General features: G+C 40.7%; 1 protein-coding gene and 2 long non-coding RNA genes across 8 annotated transcripts in view; 2 read left to right on the top strand and 1 right to left on the bottom strand.

Annotated features, from left to right (window-relative positions):
- On the top strand, positions 1-7,704 carry LOC139828113 (uncharacterized). The gene is made up of 3 exons (XR_011739393.1): positions 1-239; positions 452-2,208; positions 2,735-7,704. It is a non-coding gene; the product is annotated as an uncharacterized lncRNA (long non-coding RNA).
- LOC139828112 (uncharacterized) overlaps positions 7,705-24,123 on the bottom strand; it is a 21,879-nt gene continuing 5,460 nt past the window's right edge. For all 5 annotated transcript variants that reach the window (XR_011739392.1, XR_011739391.1, XR_011739389.1 and 2 more), the window contains 2 exons: positions 13,355-13,499; positions 7,705-10,351 (listed from right to left, as the gene is read on the bottom strand). This is a non-coding gene — a long non-coding RNA (uncharacterized lncRNA). The remainder of the gene's footprint in view (positions 10,352-13,354; positions 13,500-24,123) is intronic.
- The window catches only part of TTC6 (tetratricopeptide repeat domain 6), a 68,896-nt gene continuing 56,581 nt past the window's right edge, over positions 11,809-24,123 (top strand). For both annotated transcript variants that reach the window (XM_071809413.1, XM_071809414.1), the window contains exons 1-3: positions 11,809-11,995; positions 12,368-13,518; positions 20,735-20,809. In XM_071809413.1, the coding sequence (XP_071665514.1) occupies positions 12,712-13,518; positions 20,735-20,809 (882 nt within the window). In that variant the 5' untranslated portion in view covers positions 11,809-11,995; positions 12,368-12,711. The remainder of the gene's footprint in view (positions 11,996-12,367; positions 13,519-20,734; positions 20,810-24,123) is intronic.

Below are 24,123 nucleotides of genomic sequence, written 5' to 3' on the forward strand. Positions count from 1 at the left end.
TGCTAGGAGGGATCGGTGGAAATGAAATGAGGTAGATAAGGGAAGGGCAGCCCACTCCGTTTGAAAAGAATGCAAAAGGCCATCCAGCCTTAAACCCCTGAGATTAGGGGCAGTATTTACTAAAGTCCGGTAGATGCGCCTTTAACTTGATGGCCAGGACGTGCTCCAAAGTCCCGAGTCCTGCAGCCCACGCGGTCTCCCCGCTCCTGCCCTTCACTTCAAAGCTGATTACGGCGCAGGTACATCCGCGGCGCCCCCAGCCCCCACCGAGGAGCCCACCCCCGCCACCGGGGCGGCGGCGTAGGGGACCGGGACTCGATGCTCTGGGCTGCGAGCAGGAGTGCTCGGCTCCGCGCTTCCCAAAGCCCTCCGCTGCCCTCCGCTTTCCCGTTGGGCTGAACGTGGGGGCTGCCGTCCTATGTAGTTGGTGATGATTATATTTCTTTTCTAGTGCTTTACGTTTAGAAACCATGTGAGTCACTGCCTTGAGACATAACACTAGAGGCACCCGATAAATGCGGACAGAGGCTTGAATGCGGATCCACCGATATTAACCTCTACTTGGCAAACATCAGGTGAGTCACTGGAACCATTTTATGTCTTTACTGTGGAAAGCCTCCAGCCCAGAAGGCTCATTTGGAAGCCGTCTCTGATGCCAGGCACCTCGAAGCAGCAATAATAAGTAGCGGGTATCTCGTTACCAACTTCTTGCTCATTGACCTGATTTCTCTCAAAGAACAGGGGAGGAGGAACCTACAAAGGCTGATAAAAGGTAAAAAGAGGCAACACCAATAAAACATTGACATTGAACAGCACTCTTTATTATTATGGAGAGAATGTCTCAGTCTTTGCAGACGGATCGAGCATTTTCTGCTCCTGTCCTGTCCAGCTCTTCGAGTTTAAGTCAAGACCACAGACTTTTCTTGGGTTTCTCTGCCCTATCCTTTATGAGTTTGTTCCTACCTAGCTACTACAACTTTTATCACCTGATAGTAAAAAAAAAAAAAAAAAAAAGCAAAATTAAAAAACCCACTCACAAACAATCAAGCAACCCCCCCGTCCAACCCCAAATACCTTTCCGGGGAATGGGGATTTGAACGGGAAATAGAATTTTTTGGGATTTCGAAAAAAGCTTGTGTATCATCCCACACAAACTAAAACACACATCTGGGTCTGAATTTCTGCCTGGCATGTTTATCGTCCAAGCAGGATCATTGTTGCTTCCACAGTGATTTGTCCTCGAGTGATCGGCGAAAACGTCACTCTCACTAACTCGATTTTAAAGTTTCTTATACAGAGACCCCGGATTCAAATAACGAGATATAGCATATCTCCACCTCGACAAATATGTTTTAACTTGTCCTCTAAATGCGTTTTCTGTTATCCCTTTCTTTTATTCTTTCCTTCCTCGTCCTTCTTTCTTTAATACTGGCAACAGAATTAAGTCAAATCCTCGAGACAAACAAAACTCTGGAATCAGCAGACGAGAACAAGGGATGAAAATGTGTCTTGAAGGAAATAAAATAGATAAAAGCACCGGATTAAAACTCTACTTTTTCAAATGGTCAAACTACACCCATGTAAATTGGAACAAAACCCAGTGAAAACATCTAAAATACATTAAAATTGTGGTCTTCATGTATTCACGCTCCCTGCTTCCCTCATGGAAGCGGTCTATACATCTGGAAACAGAGACTCTTAGTCGGTGGCTTGTTCATTTCAGTACCTGACGTCTGTTTAGAAACCGCAGACCCCCGGCAGTGCAGCTGCATGCGGCGAGGCTGGGAGTGATGCAGAGGTCCCAACGACCTCACTGGCGGCGCCTACCTGCTGGGTGACCTCGGGGCGGTGCTTCCCCGGTTACCGGAGCCCAACCCCGCGGGAGCAACACTCGCCGGGACGCCGAGCAGCCCACTCAAGGCTCACTCGGTACCTCGAAAAAAAGTGCAGGCACAAAGTCAGCCACGCTCCTCGGGCGCTGCTACAAATCGCGGAGGCGTATCGTCAGGCCCAGCAGACGTGGCGCCTGGCAAAGCCGTTCTCCGCGCCGGCAGACCCCCCAAGACGCCCCCGCCAGGGTGCCCGCCGGCCGGGCCGCGCCGCACCGAGCTGGGAGCGAGGAGAGGCCAGGGGTTGTGCAAAGTCGCAGCGCCTCCTGTTGTCCAGCTGAGGCTCCGGGCTCAACGCCCGCTGAGGCTGTTCCCCGAGGTGAGAGCACAAACCGGCTTCTGTCCGTAATCTTCTTAGTGTTTGGGTTTGGTGTACAAATCAGCAAGCCTGAGGCAGAGTCAGCCGCTGCTGGAAATTACTTCCAGCTCCGGCTGCCGCGTTGCAACCCTGGTGGAGAAAACCCTTCCGTGTAGGAAGAAGAGTGTAATGACGGCTCTGCCCACGGCCACAGGAAAAATACGGTATTTCGGTAGTTGCCCTTTCCCTGCACTTGAACCTCTGCGAAACTATATGTTGGATGATCCGAAAGTCCGACACAATTTGTCCGTACCCGTTGCAGCTGGCTCAGTGGGAAGGGAAGAACTATCTTAGGACAGAGCATGAGGGACAGCAAGCTGGAACTCTCCAGAGGCGCTTAACTGTTCATGCGTCTGATAGATTTCAGGACGGTAGCCCTGGCCCGACTTACACGGAGTCCTTACCCAGCTCTGGCTAGAGTAGCGACAGTTTCCGATCAAGCCCTACACCGGCTTATTATAATTATAATTTTTTTTTTTTTTTTCAGGAGGAACTGTTTGTGCAGGATGGAAAAAAGCGCAGACTGAGGTGGGCTGCATTTTTCCCACCTAGAAGGAAGCAGGTCTCCTAATAACTGACCTAAAAGAGGAAAGTATGTGTGTGTGGTTAGAGGGTGTGTGTGTGTGCGCAGCGAGGGGAGGACGTCCACAGGAGCCCATGTTACTAGCGCTGGCGGTGAGCTGGGCCCCGCAGATAGCACTCAGCAAGCGGCTACCTTTAGGAAGCGCACCCCTGTGGCGTCCCGACTGTCAGGCCGGGCCGAGGGACTTGCCCGTGGAAATGGGAATCCGGCTACTCTGCGCGGACCAGAGCCGGCACCGATGCGGCGCTGCCCACGCGGGAAGCCACCACGGCCCGGGAGCCCGTTGGCGCCCCTTGCCCAGCGTTGCTCGGGAGCGCCGCCCACAGGTACTGCCCCACGCGTGGCGAGGGCGGCCGTAGGAATCAGCGGGGGCTTTAATTTTAACTTTGGAGAGGTATTTTAGTTCGTTCCAGCCTAGGAGCGACTTTTCGCGATAGGTGCAGCACATGCCGGTCACCCTTTCGGTTTAACTTGCAGGATCCTATTTTATTTTACCTAAACGTAAATCTCCTGGTTGCGAACCTCTCGGCAATAATTGTGCGAGGCAGAAGTCTAGTTCGGGAAGGAGCTGCGAAGTGAGCTCCGCATCGGGATGCGTTCGCTGTTCCTCAGTGTACAGCGTTATTTTATTTTCCGCCGATTTGTCTCCTGCCGAGGGTCGCTGGTACCCGGCTTTCCAGTGAGGCCCAACCCTGCGCTGCGGATCGCCTCAAACGCCGTGGGACCTCTGAACTGCTCCCATCCTATCCTTGTCCTTACTCATCCATCCTTCCCGACAGTGGGAAATCTCTCTTCTCATCTGTTTCCAACAAGGAATTGTCTCCCACCCAAGCGGACAAACAATAATTGTGTCCGGGTAGCCGGGTCCTCTGGACGGCGTGGGAGGCCGGGCGGTCCTGGGGCGCTCCCGGAGCAGAGGTCGGTGACTGCCGGGAGCGCCCCTCACTCCGGAGGGACCCGGTCGAGACGAGGGGCTTTTTTCCTACCCTCACACAGGCAGAGCAGCCCTATGTCTGTGCTCCTGCCGTTGAGCACTCAACAAGAGCCGGTGGGGCTCCCCCTCGACCCGTCCGGGCTCCCACTGCCCGGAGCAACCCACGGCATGGTGGTGGCTCCTGCGGCCCCGGTCCCCGGCGTTCTCCGGCTGGTGCGGTGCGATAAGGTGGCGTTTACCTTCCTTTCGTTCAGGAGCAGAGTCTGGGCAGGTGAGGGCACTGCGTGGGGTCAACACTTGCTTTGGAACCTTTTCTGCGTGGCATTTGCTTATCTCCGACCGTGACGACCAAGCAACTCCCTTCCTCCGACCGACCCGAGGTAGGAGGGGGCACCCCCTTTTCTTGCTGCACCTCCTCCTCCTCCGCAAGATCCATGGTCTGAATCCTCCCGGGCTGCACCTCCTCCTCCTCCTCAAGATCCGTGGTCTGAATCCTCCCGGCCAGACTAGACTTGCCCTCCTGCTGCCTCGTCCCCGGTATGGTGGGCCGGGGGAACGCACTCTTCACCCCGCCGGGCCTTGCCTCCCCGCTGCCTGCGTCTGGGCCGCAGGTTTTACTCCCTTTCAGCCGCCCCCGCCGGGCGCAGGGGTCTCGAGAGCGGCCAGGCCGCCGAGCAGATGCCGCTCTGCTGCCAGCAGGAGGGCAGCGGCGAGTTGCCCCTCCGGAGTCCCGGGCCTGCCGTCCCGGGGGGTGTCGGGCCTACCGGGCTCTCACGGATCACTCTCAATGTGCTCCTTTCATGGGCGCTGCAGGAGGTTCCAGAGATGTTGTGTGACCCATTGCATTAGAGATTTTCCGTTGCCGGATTATTATTTTATTTTATTTTATTTTATTTTATTTTATTTTATTTTATTTTATTTTATTTTATTTTATTTTATTTTATTTTATTTTATTTTATTTTATTTTATTTTATTTTTTGCATCATTTAACACGTGGTGACTTGAGTGACACTCCCGACGTAAAAAATACCACCTCCCACCCAATGATACTCATGTATCAGATCAGTGAAAGGAGAAAGAAGCACAAATAACAAAATGAATAATAAATTAACATCCGATGGTTGAAGAGGTGAGAGTAAGGAAGCTACTATTTTCTTGTTTATTTTTTCTTTACTGTAGCAAAGGCATTCTTAACTGAGTAAATCATGACCCATTGCATACAATTACTTTGTTTTTGCTAGTAGCGCTAGATGTGTGTATGCTGTTTGCAGAACTCCAGTTGGCAGGATGTCCACACTGCAGTGTGTGATTGACCAAGTGTGTTTTACTTACTTATATAAAATTGAATGCACTTGATATTTCTCATTTGATCCAAGAGCAGCCATGTAGGTATTTGTTTCAACTATTCAGTGTTTATTTATGTTATGTTTTACTGAAGCATAAATGGAAATGCTTCTGTTGTTTATTTCAATCAGTGTGCCAAGTCTTATGCAATCAATCCATATATTTTTGAAAGTTTTGTTTGTTTTGTTTTAAATTAGCTACAGTAATATGACATGCAACAAACAGTATCAGAGGTGAGGGAATTAGATTCTGCACAGAGATAAACACATATACATCAATGGCACCCACTTTGTAGAAACTCACCCAAACTGCAAAAATGATATTTCAAGACATACACAGATTTTTTGCGATACATGTATAAGGAAGCAAGAAAGCAAACTGAGACAGTGAGTGGGGTTAATCTATATAAGCTGGCAGAAGAAACAAAGCTTAGTAGGAGAGACACTTTTGCATGAATCCTAAAATTATTTCTTTACTAAAGTTGCCCAAGTGACTTCATGGACCAAAGTCTGTCCTTTCCTCCCACCACCCCCAATATTTACTGGTTGAACAAAAGGTATTTCCACTCTCCAGGAGTCTTGCTTCTCCAAAACCTGCAGTGAGTTCTCAGTGAGAACATCTATTTTACTGATGTAAACCAAGCATCTTACTGGGCAAGAAATGCAAGGCTGATCAACCCTTTGTAATACTCATGCCAATATAATACTTCAGTTCTTCTGCAAACTGGCCTTTCTATGCAGAAGGTGGACTTGGTTTTGTACCTTGGAATTTGAGCAATGGTGAGCAGAGGACCACTATCTTTCTTTTACTGCATAGCATCATAATTTTCAAGTTGTTTGCTCTGTTCTTCTTTGCCTGTAAAGAATTACTCATTTCCCTGTCTCTATAGCAGTTGTGAGAGACCAGTATCCATCACAAATGGCTTTCTTGGCTGGCTTCATCTCTGAAGAATCAAATGTACAAAATCAAGGCTGGCTTATCTAAACTCCTCTCCAGGGAGCAGCTCCACAGCTTTACCCAGATTACAGTTCCCAGAGCATGAATGAATTCAGACTGCATTAACTGCACAATTTCTTGAGCTGTATTAACCTGGACAGCCAGCAATTGTGGGATGCATGGCAGCATGAGCACACATACTTCATCATGGGGACATACACTAACCTATATGCAGTAAAAATGATGTTTGCTCTGGAAAAGGATGCCCAAAGGCCCTGTGTAACATCTCGTAGTTTTAAGTTGAAATGTGAGAATGTAAGTATCAACTGGTAACACCCTAATATCAAAAGTGAGACCCATAAAAAATGATACTCAACTAGCATCTATAGGAAAGTTGAAGAAGGTCTGGATTTGGTAACATTTTAGGACTCCTCAGAGGCAGCAGCTGTTCAGTGTTTTGTAGAGTGGTTGTTCCTCCCAGCAGTTGTTCTAACCTTCTGCTGCTGCTTCAAGTATTTTAAGGGTGAATCTCCCTGCTGAGTAGATTTAAGAGAATGACATCAGGAAGGTCACTTAACTCACTGTATGCCTTCCCTTCTGCCATCAGGTGAGCTCAGTTCCCTGTGCAGCTACCAGAGAGACAAGGAAGAATCGGATTTATTTCATTCCTCCTCCACCCCTCTCCAGCCAACACGGCAGCTGCATAAGTATTTCTGCAGTGCATGTGGTTTCAGGTTTATTCCTTTTTTGGAAGCAACTTAAAGTGGGGTGATAGGGAGGGAATCCAACACCTGACCTTTCCATCAGTCCCTCCAAAAGAGAGAGATCCTCTCTTTCATTCCAACAGTTTCATAGATGGATTAGGTGGCTTTTCTATTAACCACTGAACAAACAATCCTTTTCCTCTTTTCAGGATCACTATCTAGGAATATTCCCTTCATCATCCATCCTGTGACAGAAGTCCTTTAAATCTTTTCTAACATTATCCTTAGACATAGCTGGAACTTTAACCTCTACAGACACCTCTTCTCACTCTCTCAGGGCATTTCCTTTTGCTGAAGAAACTAATCAGATGAGAACATTTTTCTTGTGTTTGTCCCCCAATCCTGAATCTTCAGATGTGAAACTTATGAGATCTACAAACACACATGTATGTATCTACATCTATATATCCACAGCCAAGCTGTTGTCCTAAGAGAACAGAAGAGTTGGACTGGAAAAGCTGACTGAAAATCTGCTGTATTAACTTGAAAGACAATGGAAAACAGAGATAATATGATAAAATTTTTAAACTAAAGCAAGTAAAGGGCTGAGCCCAGGAAAGGCTTTGCCAGGTGTTTAGCTGTAATTTCTCCATTTATAGCTTACAGCCTTCTTCAAAGCCAGGAGTGTCTCTGACCTTGTGCCTATAATAAAGGCTGTGTGTGATGGGCTTCTAGAGGTAACTGATGTAATTTTTCTTGGGCTATATAATATAATGGCACATATTTGAAAACATATATATTATAAATATATATACATATAAAATAATATATAATATATGTAATATAATATAGTCATGTCATACTAAAAAGTAAATCTGGATTCATAATGACTTAAAATAACCAAATTATTTTCTCACTGTAATTACTTTTTTTTTTTTTAATAAAAGGAGTCCATCTTGTTTCCAACTTTTTATTTATTTTTCTGTTGAATTATAAGGAAATGCCACTATTTAAATCATGTGTTTCAATCACAAACAAAGCCCAAAATCATAGGAGGAAGAAAAATTTTAACTATTTCTGCTGGCATAGTGCTGGCAGATAGATACCTCACAATCATAATGGAGATTAGTAGAGCTGGGCGTGCATATTTGTTATGGATCAAAGATAGGATATAGTGATTAGAACAATGACATTGCTTTCAACACTGACAAAGGGATTGAGTGTGTGATTTATAATACTAATTCCACGAAACCTTTCTATTGCTGCTTACTGCACAAAGGATTCAATACAGATTGATCACCAAAAAAAAAAAAAGTATTTCCTTCAGCTCAGGTGGATCAAACCCTTGCAACTAACCAAAAAGCTTCTCAGTATTGACACTGTCTGATTTAAGAGATTAGTTCCCCCCAACCTGTTTAGTCCATTCTTATACTGCAGATTACTACCCCAATGTGTAACTGTCAGAGAAGTTTGTGTGCTGTATTCCCAGTGGCCACACTTCACAGTTCAGTATTTTAGCTTAAAATTAATTTATTTTCCCTGAGTATTTACAGCCATTTTACATATATTTAAGTTTCAGAAATATTAAAACAAAGATGTTGATGCCCTGAAAGAGCAAACAGTAGCCTGTAGCCTGAGGATACATAACTCTGATTTTCTACTTAGTCTCAGTCAGAAGCACAGACTCAGTTATAAATCTGCCACCACCAGTTCTACTAGGGGAATTTGGAAAGTCATTCAAACTCTTTTCATTCTAGCTCCCAGTCTGTAAAATGGGATAATGCTACCTGGGCATCATGGTGAAACTCGATTTGTAAATATGCTGTTATCCTTGATAGAATTACTGCATTGGTGAATAGCTTTGCGCAAATGTTCTGCCATTTTGAGGCAGACTAGACTGGTACTTTGGCTGTAGCACACCAAAAGGTAGAGAGCAGCATCCCTCAGCAGGGCTGGTGGGCCTTTGGACTGTTCCGTGTGAACAGAGATTCACAGCCAGCTGGAAAAGGATGCCAAGGCGAGGCTTAGTGTCTAGTGACAAACTAGATGTAAGCTGTAGAAGAGCTAGCAAAGTATTTATACTTTTGCCTCATTTCTTTCCTTTAAGTAATTGTTATTCATCTTCCCAATAACTCTGTCATTCTCTGGAGAGTTCATACCAGGCTGTACATATTTCATATGCACCATGCTGTCCTGATTCCAGATTGCCTAGATGAAGGTGACTATTTGAGGGCATCATCAACTCCTCCTGGATGTGCTCTGGTTTCCTCCCAAAGCCTGTGGGCCCCATGTGCATCTCAGCCTCAGTTCAGCATGAACTTGGATTGCAGCAATAACGTGCACTGGTGCTAAGATTTCCTATATGGCGTGGGCTCAGCTAATTTAGGAGGAAAGAAACTGTTTTCAGACTTTCTCCAACCAACTGAACATTTTTAAATGATTCCTTTTCTTTCTAAAAAGAAAAAAAAAAACAGCCCTTCCTTGTAACATTAGCAGACTAATAACTTAGATGAAAAAATTTATGTGATACTAGAAAGCTTAGGGATCTGGTGAGGCTAATTAAAAAAAATAATAATGTGTACCCAGGGACTGAACTTGCACAAGGTTTTCCAAATCTAGATCCATTTGTTAAGTATAAGGATTCATCTACTGATTAAATTTTGGACTTTGCAAGCTACAGAGATGAGGCTTAACCTGTTTAACTAAATACTTAATGTTAATAAAAAAAACATCTCCAGGCTTCAAGCATCACTGTGATCATTAAGAGAAGAGCGCATCCTAATAATACCTGGGGAAAGGGGAAGAAGCTTTCCCTGTTTTCGTGTGTATCAGAGAATCAGAGAATCTCTGCAGATGTCACCTCTGAAGCTCAAGTTGAGGATCTAGAGGATATTTGGGCAACATTCACTTCTGAAATGACTGCTCAGCAATGTGTGTGCCTTAGTAGGGAAAAAATATAGCATTTGGGATTTAACTTGACAACAGCTCCCACTGGGTGCTTATTCCCTTGGCTTGCAAGACCTAGAGTCTTAATGCTGTAAAACTAGAAATGTTTATGAACCAAGGTTTGAACCTTTCTTACAACCTAACTACGTTCTTCAGGAACAAGCCCCTGGTTTGCTACAAGCAGACCTGGCAGACAGCAGATATAGTAAGATAACACAGCACACTAATTTTGCATTTTTACCACAACTATTAACCTAAACAGGAAACCCATGTGTAAGGACTTTTCCTTCTTCCCCAGATTTTTTTGATGCAAATACTTCTTGCCATTCAGCTGCTTCTTACTGGAATTTCCTGATGCACATACCTCTTCACATGCGGGTTCTTTTCTTCCACATCCCACTGTGACTCCTGCAGAGACAAACTGTTCCAGGTAAATGAAATTCTTGAGGCTTTACTTCCTATTTAGTTTGGAATGGATCCGTTCTCTAGGCTTACAATTGCATCAGACTGCTAACAGGATTCATCTTCAATGAGGCAATCAAACACTTCTTTCCTGTTCTGAACTGCTTCAATGGCCTGGACAGCTGATGGGAATCCTTCAACACAGATCAACAACTTCGTATTCCACCTTCTGCTCCTCCAGCTATGCTGGGATTCCTGCTAGAGAGAGGAGGAAATGAATTAGATACCAAACAGATAAGTTTCCTAGGGTGTGTTACAGGGCTTTATCAGAAGAAGAAAACCTGCTCTTAATTCGTGTGTAATGTGATTGGCTAATCAGTTTTTCATCTTCAATAAGTTTTTAGTTGCATTAGCAAGCTAAAAGTGGCCCAGCTAACCCAGCGTAAGAAGCACTGTTTTCAAAAAGTGCACTGGTTACTCCCTTGAACTCCAGGAATACAACTAGGTAGGAAAAAAAAAAAAAAGAGAGAAGGAAAAAAAGCTATAAAGCTGTAGCTGAAAGCTACAAAGAAAGAAGACAATAGAAGACATTTGCCTGTTAGATCAGTGGAGCCTTTCAATCAGTTGAGCGACATATTTGGATCCAACATATGCGGTTAGTCCCTACAGTTCCTCATGTTCACACTGGTGTTTGGGAACCCAAACTCAAAGAGAAAAAAAAGTGACTTAATTTTTACCCACTAGAAGAGACATACGTGGATAACAAATCTAATTTGGTGACCTGTTGCAGCAGTTGGAAATTCTAGTGCCTTGAGCTGAGATTATATGCAGGAAACTCTTTTTACTTTTCATCAGACAGCTGTCAAATATATTTGATACCTCTGTTCTTTGAAGGACATGCTAGTAAAATTGTAAGACATGGAGTTACGATTTATCTCAGAAAACTTGTTTCAGAATTTTGCTCATGTTAGTAATGCAAAGCTGGTTAGTTATGGAGTCTGAGATGGAGTGTGTCCTGTTGCAGGCAATCCCCAGTGTTGTAAATTAAATCCCAATGACATAAACTTTATTGATGATAATAGACGAGTCAAACACTTTGGGTTGGGTTGGGCTTTCACCTCCAAACTGGCTTAAGAAAATTAGTTTGACAGGAAAAATGCATCCCTAACTGCATTTAGGAGGCGACTGCACTGCATGCACACGAATTCCCAACAACGCCATTCCTACATTTGGGTTTTAGAGCAAAACTTTAAAGAGCCTGTGACTGATAGCAGAACAAGGGCTGCCATACACAGAAGAGAAACAAGGTTATCACGATACAGGCACCCTCGCCCATACCACGCCTTTCAGAGACCCGTGGCTCAGCTTGGACGACGTCTCCAGATGACGCTAAAACTCGCAGATCTTCAGACACAACCTCACCAAGGGGAGTAAATTGCCACCGATGCCCCACATGTAAAAGACTTCACTTCTCCGTCTCCCACGGGGAGGGATGTGGGGACGGTGGGGCTGTCACGCGTGTCGTCTGCGCCCGGGCGATGCCGCCGGCGTGGGACGCGCTGGGGAGACGCGGCGTGGCGCAGGCCGAGCCCTCCCCGCCGGCAGGGGGCGCTCACCAGGGGTGGCAGCGGGCGCTGCCCTCTCTTCCCCCCGCGGCACCCTTGTTGCTTGGTTACGGAGCGCGTCCTTCCCCTGCCCGCCGGCTCAACAGGGAGCGGCGGCCGCGGCGGCTCCTCCTGGGCCTGCGGGCCCGGCGTGTCTTCACCCTCGAGACCGCCAGCGCTGTGCGGGGGCACGCGAGCTGCCCTGCGTGGGTTCTGTGCCGGTGCGTGACGTGGGCGCTTCCTCGTGTCCTACCGCTCCTGCCGGCGGCGTGGCTGCGGCCTGCCAGGCTGTGAGGTACCTTTCTGAGGGGAGGGAAGCCCTTTACCTCCTCGAGGGGAAGAAGTGGGGCTTTTAGGGGCTCGAGGTCACTAGTTTTTGCAGGGGAAAAGCTTTTTGTGTTTACTTTGAGAAAGCGTTGAGTTTTATCCTTTCTCATTTTTTTTTCTCTTTTGGGAGCTTCTGTCTGACTCCCAATTAATGCTCCCGAAGATAGAAATAATTCAGTTGTTTCCTCGGGTAAAATGCTAATAGCCATTTCTGGTGCTTAATTATACACATTCAGAACAGTCTTGTTAAAATCAATGGGGCCCTTAGCAAAATGAAGTAAGACTGGGTTCTGCATTGGGATATAAAACACAAATGCCTAATTTCTGTTTGAATTTACAGGTTGCATACAGTAGGATAAAAGTGCTACAGAACACGGGTACTTTCGACTGAATTCTGTGGAAGAGCTGAATATGATTAAGGAACATGAGACTATATGCAGGGAATCTCAGTGGGATAGTCTGAAGATCAAACAAGCAATAGTTGCTGCTCCTAGAAACGTGAACATTTAGCCCTTATTGGAAGATTTAACACCAGATCAATCACATCAGTTAAGAACATTATCCTCTCCAGAGGTCAAAGAGTCCACATAAGCCTGTCATGAATATAAATAAAAATATTCCTAATTAATTCATTGGGTGTTCTGAAGTTCACAGAAAGTAAGGGTATCTTCTGAAGTAAGAGACATGAAAAAACAAACTCCTGATCTCAGGGTGATGACTCAAAGAAATAAATCTGTAGAAGACAGTGCTGACAAAAATGGGAGAAGTGGCTCTGAAAAAGTTCACAGAGAAAATGCCACTTGTAGTAATGAAAGTACAGTTGTAAAACTGCCAGTAATTGCCTCATTTGCAGGTACCACTAAAAAAATTGTAATGGTCAAGCACCCAGCACATCCTCATAAGCCAAGTTACTGCAGGTCTAATTTTCATGTTAATAGCTCCCCTATCTCATTAGAAAAGACGAAAGGTGTTATTAAAGTACAGGATAGAGTGCATATGCTACAGATGGATCCCCAGAATTTAAAAAAAGACAAAACTGAAGAAACAGATACTACGATTAAAGATGGTGATGGATTTAGCTCTACAGGTACTGATACAAGTAAAAACATTTCAAGAAAGGGAAAAATAACTGCGGAAAGCTGTAAGAAGAGAAGCAGAGTGATTTCAAAAGCAAATCAACAAGATTTAGACTTTGAATCGGGAAGAGTGCTGAGACAAGGAAGCAAGCAGCCAAGTGTGAGGTCTGCTCGAGAACGGTTGGAAGAGGCAAGAGATGTGACTAGATCAGACACTTCAAAAATATACAAGAACTTCCAGCAGAGCAAACCTGAAGAGCCTACTTCCACACCAGCATTGCTTATGAAAGTGGTTGCAAGGTCTGTTGATGAAATAATTGCTTCCCTGCGGTCTACTACTCCATCTTCCTCAGACCAGACGATCAAAGCACTCCTGGAGGGTGTTCTTGGCCAGAACTACAATATAAAAATGGAAGTAGGTGAACCAGAACAAGAGCAATATTTTTCTCTTGGGTAAATATTACTTTTATAAGAGTTGTATATTTTTTTTTCTAGCTCCTACAATGTGTTACAACACAGAAGCCAGACAAAACAAATGGATAAAGACACCAATGTATCATAGAATATTCTTCACTGTTTCTTCTTCCAGTTTTTTTCAATGTCCTTTAAAAATGAAAATGAGCCAATGTCAAAATATATTAAAACATAAGCTCTTTTGAGGTGTTATTTTTATTATACTGCATGTAGAATAATGCACCTTTTTCCTTGCTCTCTCTTTTTTAAGATGCCGTATTCCAGTCTAACTGATGAAAACGTGCATTAAGTACGTTTGGGAAATTGTTGGAAGTATTGCTTTTTTTAGTTATTTTTAGCTTTTGAGGTCTTGACAAGACTTTTTTTTGTTGTTGTCACAGTTATGTAGATTGTGTAAGCAGCTGTAAGATGGTCCCTTCAGTTAATTACAGGAGGGGATATCGGTAATAGACATCAGATAGATGCTTCGGAAAACTTTGAGGTTTTCACCAAGGGCTTGCTGATTCATTTGTTAACTAGACTAGTAACTTACTATCAGATGACTCTTTGTCACCTCTTAGCAATACTGATAGTTTTGTTCTGGTTCCAAGGGGACTGAAACATGTAACAAGAATCACTGTCACACGTGGTGTTCATGCTAGCGCTTGTTAAGGATGCCATGGAACAAACAGACCCATGGGAGGTGAACTACTCCTTTTCAGCAGCAACTACCTCTTCAAGGAAGTATGTAAGACAGGTGAAAAGCATATGAACCTGTGTTTTAGGAGATGATAAAGAACATAGTTTCCCACAATTGCCAGAATGTTACCTTTTATGATCATAGAATATTTCTCGTAGAATGTAAGCATAGTAACTTACATTCCCTAATGTCTTTTGATTCACTACAAAAGTTAGGAGAAAAAGGAATCCTGAACTGAGTCCACAAGCAGCAATAGTCTGAAACTACATTTCCAATAGATTAGTATCCTCTGATTTGATTTTCTTCTGTTCTTCTGAGATCTGTTTGTGTGGTTGAGGCATTCATGGTGTCTCCCACTCTCTCTGTATTTTCTAGTGTATTTCAATTGGGATTGAAATCAGAGACTTTCCTCAGTGTGGCATCATTGAGGTGATCTCTTTTCATTGCTCGACTTGTATTTTAGGAATGTAATAACTTGGGACTGTTCTCTTTGGTTGAAATTTGCCAGCTGGATACAAAAATACTTCAGGGGAGATGGGAAGAAGGCTACAGAAGATCCTGGATCTGGAAACTCATTTCTTGTTCAGCTTATTCAAAATAATTATTAATGATTAGTATCATGTGCAGCATTGTGTGCTTTTTCTTACTCTTTTATAAATATTGCTATGTTCTAGGTATGATTTTAAGAGTTTGCCCTCTAGCAATTCCTAGTGAAGAGAACTGATTTTCTGCTTTTTGTAGTGGAAGTTACTGGGCTCTGGGCTCTTTCAAAATCTGTCCACTGGAGTACTGTGATGTTTAATTATTTCTAAAGCTTACATCAATCAGGTTCAAAGTAAAATGAAAATTTGAACTTGGTGATGACCTTCTTGTCTTGTTATTTGTTGTTTAATGTTTTTATTTTTTTTAGGTATAGACATATGGACCTTAGTGGGGATGAATAACACCCTTGCTGATTACTTTTTTTTTTTTTTTTTATTCAAAGGCATTTGCAGCAGGTGTCTTTTGAACTTGAGTGACCCTATAAATAGGATGAAGACTGTAGCAATTCTTTATTATTATTATACATGGTTTATTTACTTTAAACTGAGCTTCAAGGCTTGCCTTCTCTAATGAAGTAAGAAATGTATTCTTTTAAATAAAAAAGAAATACTGAGGAAAAGAACAGAACTACTAAAACAAAAACAAGCTCTCAGAAATAAATGTGGTTTTAATTTCTTTAAAAAATATGTTCACTTTAGTCTTTTCTCCATCTTGCATTAATGGCTGGTTAGGATTGATAGTTCATGATATTGCTGTGGGGGCCGAGCACTGTTTTTCCCCTAGCATTGAGAATAGCATTATCTGGGGAATGGAATACTAGCTCAGTGGAACATTAGTATTTAGGCCTGTTTCCTTTGAGGGAAATCAGTTATGAATAATGAATCTTACCACATTTTTTTGTTAAAAACTAGGATGTTTACTGTAAGAATGATATTTCCAATGTCTGGAGTAATTTTGTTGCCTTGAGGCTTGTTGCTACCCCTGAAGTATATTAAGGTATATGCTGGATTTAGTATCTGTAGGAGGGTGTTTATATTCATTTCAGAAGTGCATTTTCTTGCTATTCAGCTTGATGGTCAGCTTTTTTGGTGATGAGCCTGCAGCTCATCTTTAGTTAGTTACTGTTTTCAGCAGATCAGCTCTTTGATATCTCAGATGAGCTTGTGAGAGTGGTAAATAACTGATCAACATTTTTGTTCTCGTAAAAAACCATCAAATTTGAATGCTTTTATTAAATAAAGCTATACAGTGCACTGTAATAGCAGCAAGCCAACATAAAATATACTTTAATTTTAAAAAAGAATCTCTAGCTCTTGTCAGCTAATCTCAATAGTAAGGTCTTGAGATTTCTCTGTAATGCATTAATACTGTCTTAATAGTGGTTTGATGGAGATTACTTATTGTTAAAATTCAAGAAGAGATAGACTTGCCTTTATAAGCAAATACAAACAAGTATTTGCTCATAACTTTAGCATATTCCACCTAGTTGCTCTACATGTACTCTATATTTCAGCTGACGTGAAAATTATGCAATGGATTGTGTGTTGTTTTCTGATAAAGTGGCATTCTTTAGTGGCATACTGAAACTATTTAATTTTTTTTCCCCTCTAGGTGCTATAAGGTGCATTCTGAATAGAATAGAACAAGAGACTTGAATTTATTTCAGTCAGTTTTCTTTAAATGGGAAAACCCTAGCTCTTCCTGTTGGTTTTCTTATTTTCTCCTTACAGGTGGTTCGTGGAATGTTCTTCTCATAGTCTTAGCATCTGTTAAAATGTAGGTAAATCAAGACCATGGTGCTTTTTATCATGAGTTTGCTATGACATTATTAATTCAGGAAGCACACGTTATTAACTATGGTTAATCATGGCAAAAGCTGTGGCTTCTGCTGCCACTTGCTGAAGGGACCTGCTTAGTCTTCAGGGGTGGACACTGCCACTCCTGTATACACGAAAACTTTTTTTTCTGGAACAGTTAACTCATATTACTTTAGATTTTTTTTTTTTTTTTTTTAAGTTATTTTATTTTCGTAACATTGCAAGAAAGTGCCTAGGAAGAGATATTGGGTAGATGGTTTATCTGTGTTGACTTCCAAATTCTGTCTGTTTGTTTCTTCATATTTACCAGTGCAACTAATTAAAAACAATCCAGTTGTGCAGCTTGTTACGTTTTATCAACAACTTTCCAGTTCCTTATAATCATTTGGCCCATATAATTTGCACTTGTCTTAAAAATGCCACAGCCTTTATGAGGCAAGGACTATCTTTTTACCCTGAAGTTTAAGAAAATGAGAGACTAATCCTCTTTATGCCAGTAAGCTGCTGTTATAATATGAGAACAAGCTGGTTTTGATCAGGTAGATTGTAATCTCCCAGAGTTTCAAGATTTGTCAAAGGAGTGCAGGGTGATTGGTTATATTTGTGTATAAATAGTTTGTATAAATTCGCAATGTTAAAATGATGTTTCAAAATATTTGTATGTTCACACATCTAGGTTGGCTTTTTGTCATTTGTCTGGGTCTTTGCTGCACTGGTGATAGAGATTTTTCTTGTCAAAACAGAAAGGAAAATAATTTATTTTAACACCATATCACTATCAAATAAAGAATCAAAGAAATACCAGATCAAAATATTTACGTTTTAGCTGGGATAGAGTTAATTTTCTTCTGAGTAGCTATTGTAGTGTTGTATTTTGGATTTAGAATGAAAATAATGTGGATAACACACTGATGTTGTAGTTGTTGCTAAGCAGTCGTGGACTTTTCAGCTTCTGATGCTGTGCCAAGTGCACGAGGAGCTGTAAGGGGGCACAGGCAGGATAGCTGACCCCAGCTGACCAAGGGGATATTCCATACCATGTGACATCATGCTCAGTATATAAAGCTGGGGGAAGAAGAAGGAAGGGGAGGACGTTTGGAGTTACGGTATTTGTCTTCCTAAGTAACTGTTACATGTGGTGGATCCCTGCTGTCTTGGAGCTGGCTGAACACCTGCCTGCCCATGGGAAGGAGTGAATTAATTCCTTGTTTTGCTTTGCTTGCGTGGGTGGCTTTTGCTTTACCTATTAAACTTTATCTCAACCCATGAGTTTTCTCACTTTTACTCTTCTGATTCTCTCCCCCATCCCACTAGGGGAGAGTGAGCGAGTGGCTGTGTGGTGCTTTGTTGCTGGCTGGGGTTAAACCGCAACAGTTACAAAGGATACCACAGACATACAGGAAACAACTTCCTCAGAAATGGGCAGAACAGTCAGGAACAGATTCCCACAGGAATTAAGAGTTGCCACAGTTCTCAGCTCTTTTATTTCGCAAAGTTAGATCACACCTCTTTGACCTTGTTTTTTGTTAATGTAAACACACAGCCCACAGTACATATGTACACAGTACACATAATTTTATTAAAATAACACAATAGCATTGTGCCTGTGATTCTCCCATGGGGACTGGACAAAAGAGGAAACACCCCACCCAACAAAGGAAAGCAATCTCATAACATGTAGGTGTCTAAAATGAATTTAAGATAATATTTGCTAATAGAATTCTGTTGGTTTTGACAGAACAAGAAAATTAATATGCAAAGTTTTAATTTACATATTATGTCATAGCTAGAAACATAAGTTGATCTAGTCTGGTTGAATGAAAGGTTCTGTGAAAGTTTCTTGTTGATTCCATGAACTGGATAACAAATTGCATGGGGAAAGAGTTAACAGTTGGCTAAGATGGACTGTAATAATTAGTAGTCCATGGTAATCACCACTTTTGAAAACACGCACATATTACAAAGAGTGGAAGGTTATTCGGTATAGCTTGACAAGACAGTGCTGAATCTGTCCTTTAATCTGAGTTATTACCACACGCATTTGGATCCTTGCCCTCCTTAGGCTGGCTTTTCTGTCAAAAGTAGATAAATTACTAAGGCTTTGGATAAAAGCAAAACACCAATGTGTGCAATTTTCTGCAAGGCCATAGTATTTTATTGCTTCATAGTTTACATCTTTGGGGTAGCATATAGGTCTATCACTTTTTGTTGGCCTGCATACTCCTCCTTTTTTTGTTTTCTAATATGCAAGAAAAACAGTGTTACAAGTCAGAATATGTGTCTTCAGTGTTATTAAAATGAAATATAGTGTTAGATGCAAAATATCCTAGGCATTAAAAATATTTTTAGATTGCCAGGTGGACAATACACTCACTGGAATAAAAATTCTACTGTGTGGAAGATTCTTACATTAAAAGAGCAAATGGACACTTTCAGTGCCAGAAAACATATATTTTTTTTTAAGTGATGGGCTGCTTCTATAATAACACACATTCAGCTGATATAGCTTTAATGCATTCTTGCATTGATTTTTGGCTCTGAAATATTTTACCCAGAAATATTTAAAATTTCTGTAACGTTTTTGTATCCTAAAATGAAATGTAGTTTAGATGTGATACTTCTGTTTATTACTGTTATCTTTAAAACTTGGCTCCTCAAGCCACTACATGGCACAAAGGGTAAAGTACGTGTGTGCTGAGTTACGTACATGCATGCCAACCAGGTGCTTAGGAATCACACTGTCCTTAAAACTATCAGCTCTTTTCAGAGCTGTCGCTGCCTTTAATTTCTGCCTTTTAAAAAATATGGATATACATTAACAAAAAGGGGTCTACTTGGTCTATTCTTTTGATGAGACTGGGAACTGAGGACAACTTCAAATTTTATAGTAACTTTTCTGCTGGTGGAGCAATTATAATTTTCCCCTGTGGAGAAAATTATTAACTGAAAATTGCAGTCAGCTTTCAAGCTTCTCTAATAGAAGCAGTTCCATGGAGAAGTTATAGTTAAGCATGTGTGTAAATGTTTGTAAAAGATGAGCCTAAGATAATTTGTCTCTGAATGTACTTGTTCCTTTCAAACTAATTTGTGTAATGAAGATCCAAACTTTAATTTATGCCTATATATTGCTTTGATATTCTTCTGTAAGGTAGTATGAATAATTATTTTTTTAGCATTATTGCTTGACACTAGTTTTCTTCTCTTGCTTATACAGCAGGCACCAACTGAACATGAGGAAATAAAAACTGAGTCTCAAGCCCTGCCAAGTTTTCACCAAGCAAGCCTAGTAACATTCTGCATTATCTAGGAATGTTAAAATATAATAAGTTAATAATGTTTCTATTTGCTTGCAGAGTTGTTAAGATAGCTATTAATAGTTCATATTTTAAAGTGACAAAACTAGGAAGGAAATGAAATAGTCCTTGAAAACATTTTGGTTCTTCATAAATTATATCTTTATTTTTCTCTCTTTCCATTTTGTGGTTCTTTTTCATTCCTTTTATTGTGGTGTTTGATTGTCCAACTGCTGTATATGAAGAATTTCACTTAATAATTATTAAGCAGTGTGCCAGTTAGGGCAATAGAATCATAAGACATTCATCTATATTCATATATATTAGTGCTCATCATTCTATGCCTTTCATTCCAACTGTTTTTAAAATTTAAATATTTAAACTTAGGTATGGTTGGGGTTACTTAATGTTTAGAGATATTAGTGATTTATTTGCTTTAAAGGATCATAGATGTTTTGATATTAATTTCTGATGTATGTTTCTTCTTGCATTTTGGAAATGCAATTTGTAGAAGAAGCAGACCAGATCTTTGATAAGAAATATCTAGAAACATTATTATCTAGTGTTAATTGTTGTAGGTCTTTTGTCTATTACTGTACTTTATTTTGTAAATCCGATTAGCTGCTGAGGAAATACTTGGCTGAAAATAAAATTGATTAAACCATCTAGGTGCTTCATAAAAATGCATGGATGATGAAAGAATTATTGCGTATAATAAATATTATACTGAAGTACCTGTCAGGGAGCACAAAGGTGTTTACAAAAATAAAATAAAATTGTACATTCACCTCTTACATATTTTTTTTCCTTTCCCCTTTCCCTTAGAAAGAATCTCAAGCAGCAGAAAATGAATCTTGGCCTAAAGATGAGCTGTTAACACATGATAAACAGGTGAAGCAGGTAAGCAGATCTAGTACTATCGTGAGATACTGTTAGTTTTCCCATGCTTAAAGTTTTGATGCTTTAGAGCATACAGAGATCTAGAAGCTGTTTCCTTAGCACCTGCCCTTTAAAAGAAGATTTTCTGTAAAAACAGGTCTTCATACTGGTCTTGCAGCTTAAGGTTAGAGGAAAAAACAAATTAAGGTTCATTCGGTCAGATGTTGGGTTAGGCTTTTCTTTATGAGATTGGAAAGAAGATTACAAATGAAACAACGTATAAATAGAATCCTAATCTACATTTAACAAGTGGTTGCCTTCCTGGAAAATGGCATAATACTCAATATCTTTTTGATTTTGTGATATTTGACATGACAAAAAACTGTCGTTATTAGCTTTATAAAGCTTAGATGTTTAGTAGAGAACACTTATGAAGTTTATAGAGACAGTACCACGGAAGACAAATTTGTTGCTAAAGACTAAATGTCTTTTCCAATATGTTTTCAGTTTCTAGCATTCTCATATTTCAAGGGTATGACCAGATACTGAAATAAAATCCTAACCTAGTTCCTTCTGTAGCTTTGATGTGAAATATTATTTCCCCCTAAGTTATTATACAAGCATATTATAAAAGAGAATAACACTATGTGTTATGTTTACAATGGTATAATGAGAAAGACAAGCAAGAATGGGCTATGTTTCCCCTGGGCTGTGTTATGGGCAGAGTTTCCAGGTAGCCTTGGCCTAAACTTGAATAAATGAAATGGACACAAGGTTGTACACAAAGCTAAATGGGAAGACAGATACAGATGTTGGAAAGAAGGAGTTAAAGGGACCAAAATGGAAAGAGGATGTGAGACACACATGTGGGATGCATGTTGATGGCCCGGTATTGGGGAGTATGTTGTTGTTTCAACGTCTAGTCATCATAAGGCAGAGGTCTAGTAAAAATGAGCAACCTTCTGAATGTCTAAGGGCCTTGTTGCAGCAGCTTCTTCAGCTTCTCCCACTGACTGTAGTTTGGCCCTGATTTGTTTCTTCAAGCTGCATGGAGAAAGGGTTAGAGAGGGGTAGGCATGTGCCTAGAATTCCAGAGCATTAGCAACCAGCTTTCCTGATCAGTTTTAGGATAGGAAGAACTAAAGATCCTTACAGCTTAACGTGAAGAGCTAAGGGTCAGGGGAGCTCTGGGAGTGAGTTACAGGGTGACAGAGTGAGACAGAAGCTTCCCATCAGTCCTGGCACTGTGTTCTGCAATGGGGCTACAGTAGACATGAAGTAGTGCCCTAAGTGACCAGGTGATGCTGGCTGAGGTTCCAGTTGGCAGGCATTCTCCTACAGCTAAGAATTCAGATTTCCTAGCACATTTTGTGGTAGCAAAATTATTTCTGTTAGACAGGTTAGAGTTCTTCTGTTGAAGAAAATGGATGAAAATGAAATTCTATTGCTTTAAAAAAAATGTTATAAATTAGAAAAAATAATTGTGTTTTGAAATTTTCCTTACAATATTTATCTGTCTAAAGGTCAGAATTGATTCTAATCCTTCAGTAACTGAAGTCTCATGTGCCATCTGTACTTGGCTATACTGTTTTCCATCATTAATACTTATAATGGTGTTTGCAGGTAGTTTTTAAGAGTATGCTCTGCAACATCAGTTGGTTACTAACCTAAATGTGCTAAATGATGTGTAAACAGTACACAGTACAATGTCAATGATGGTAATCTTTATAATATTCAAGAATATAGTAAGATGGTTTATTACTTCTAAATTATATACTATTTGCCAACAGAACAGTTTCACAATTATTTAAACGGTACTGGGGTACGGTGATGATGTTTTTTAGACAGTGTTATTTTGGGCAGCATGCCACTTCTGGAATGCACAGGTGATATTGTTGCAACAACACCCATCAATGTGTGTTCAGTGATCTAACAACGTAAAGTAGTTTGAAGAATGGCACCTGAAAAGAGAACATGTTTGGTTCTATTTAACATAACTACTACATAATTTAAAGATAATATTTAATTTCAAAGCGCATACTTTTACACATGGAAGAAATAATGGAGAAAAAATTTTAGAAGAAGGAGAAATAGTTTTAAGAACGCATATGTATTAACTAAATGCCCCATTGCATCCTTAGCAGAACTGTTTCTATAACAGAATTAATAGCAGTACACTGTGTACAGTGTACTGTATATTAGTATTATTGCATATTTCAGAGTAATGGCAGTGTACTGTGTATTAGTATTTTTATAGATCACTCTTCATTGGCATGATTCGTGACATCTTTTTTTTTTTTAACTTACTTTGCTTAGTGGGCTGCAGGACCCGTGCAATTTCAAGATAAACCAATTGGTTGTGCAGGTGAACTTGCAGTTTGGTTGTACACAAAGAAGTCAGATAAAGAAATGCCGATATTTGCTTTAGTTATTGTAATTTTATATCGCATCTGTAACCGAATTACACAAATATTTTGATTAAAACATTGTGTGTTAGTTCACTGATATTTCTATGAAGAAAATGGAATAAAATATGAGATTACACACATTTAAAATGTCCATCTAATAGTAAGTATGTTGGCTCATGTTCTCAGATTTTAGGCTTACAGGAACTCCTCTCTACTTAGTATAGTCTTCATAATTCATTAGCAAGACTGTGTTGAAGTTTCCCTTCATGTTGTATTTCACAAAAAATACTAGACCACAGAACCTTTGGCTTTTAATTTTAAAATAGTAGCTGCTGTAATTTTAGTTTTGGAGGTTTTCATTAGCTGTGTTGGTGAGTATCTCAGTTACTTTGAATGTAATTTACATAGCATGTTTTTCAAGTAATTTGAATGTCTGGGCATTCCAAAAGCTGTTAACAGCAATGCATCCAATATGGTACTTTTTTTTTTTTTTTTTTTTTTTAATTGGGCAAGAGGTCCTGATAGAAGCATTTACCTGACATTCAAAAGCAACAAATCATGGTCTTATATTTGGCTTATTTTAATGATATGTGTCCAGGTAGGCATATTACTTTCAAACTTGTCTGTATTCCTTATTTTTGTTAGCCTGTTTTCTCTTTGTAAATTTTTTATTGGCTTCTAGTTTCTCTGGTAAACATGAAATAGCTGATTTCACTCCTTCATATTTTTTTCATATATGTTCTGATATAAATGGTGGTGTTGGTTTCAAAAATAACCTGGCAGTAGATGAAACCATTTTAATTTTGAATCAGCCTTTTGGGAAGGTAATGACTCATTTGGGTATCTTCTACAGTTCTCAGTATCTTTTACTTGATTAATATACTAGTTTATAAACTGTAAGCTTCCATAATTTTTTCATGCAGTGAA

This window comes from Patagioenas fasciata, chromosome 5 (genome assembly GCF_037038585.1).
Source record: "Patagioenas fasciata isolate bPatFas1 chromosome 5, bPatFas1.hap1, whole genome shotgun sequence".
NCBI lineage: Eukaryota > Metazoa > Chordata > Aves > Columbiformes > Columbidae > Patagioenas > Patagioenas fasciata.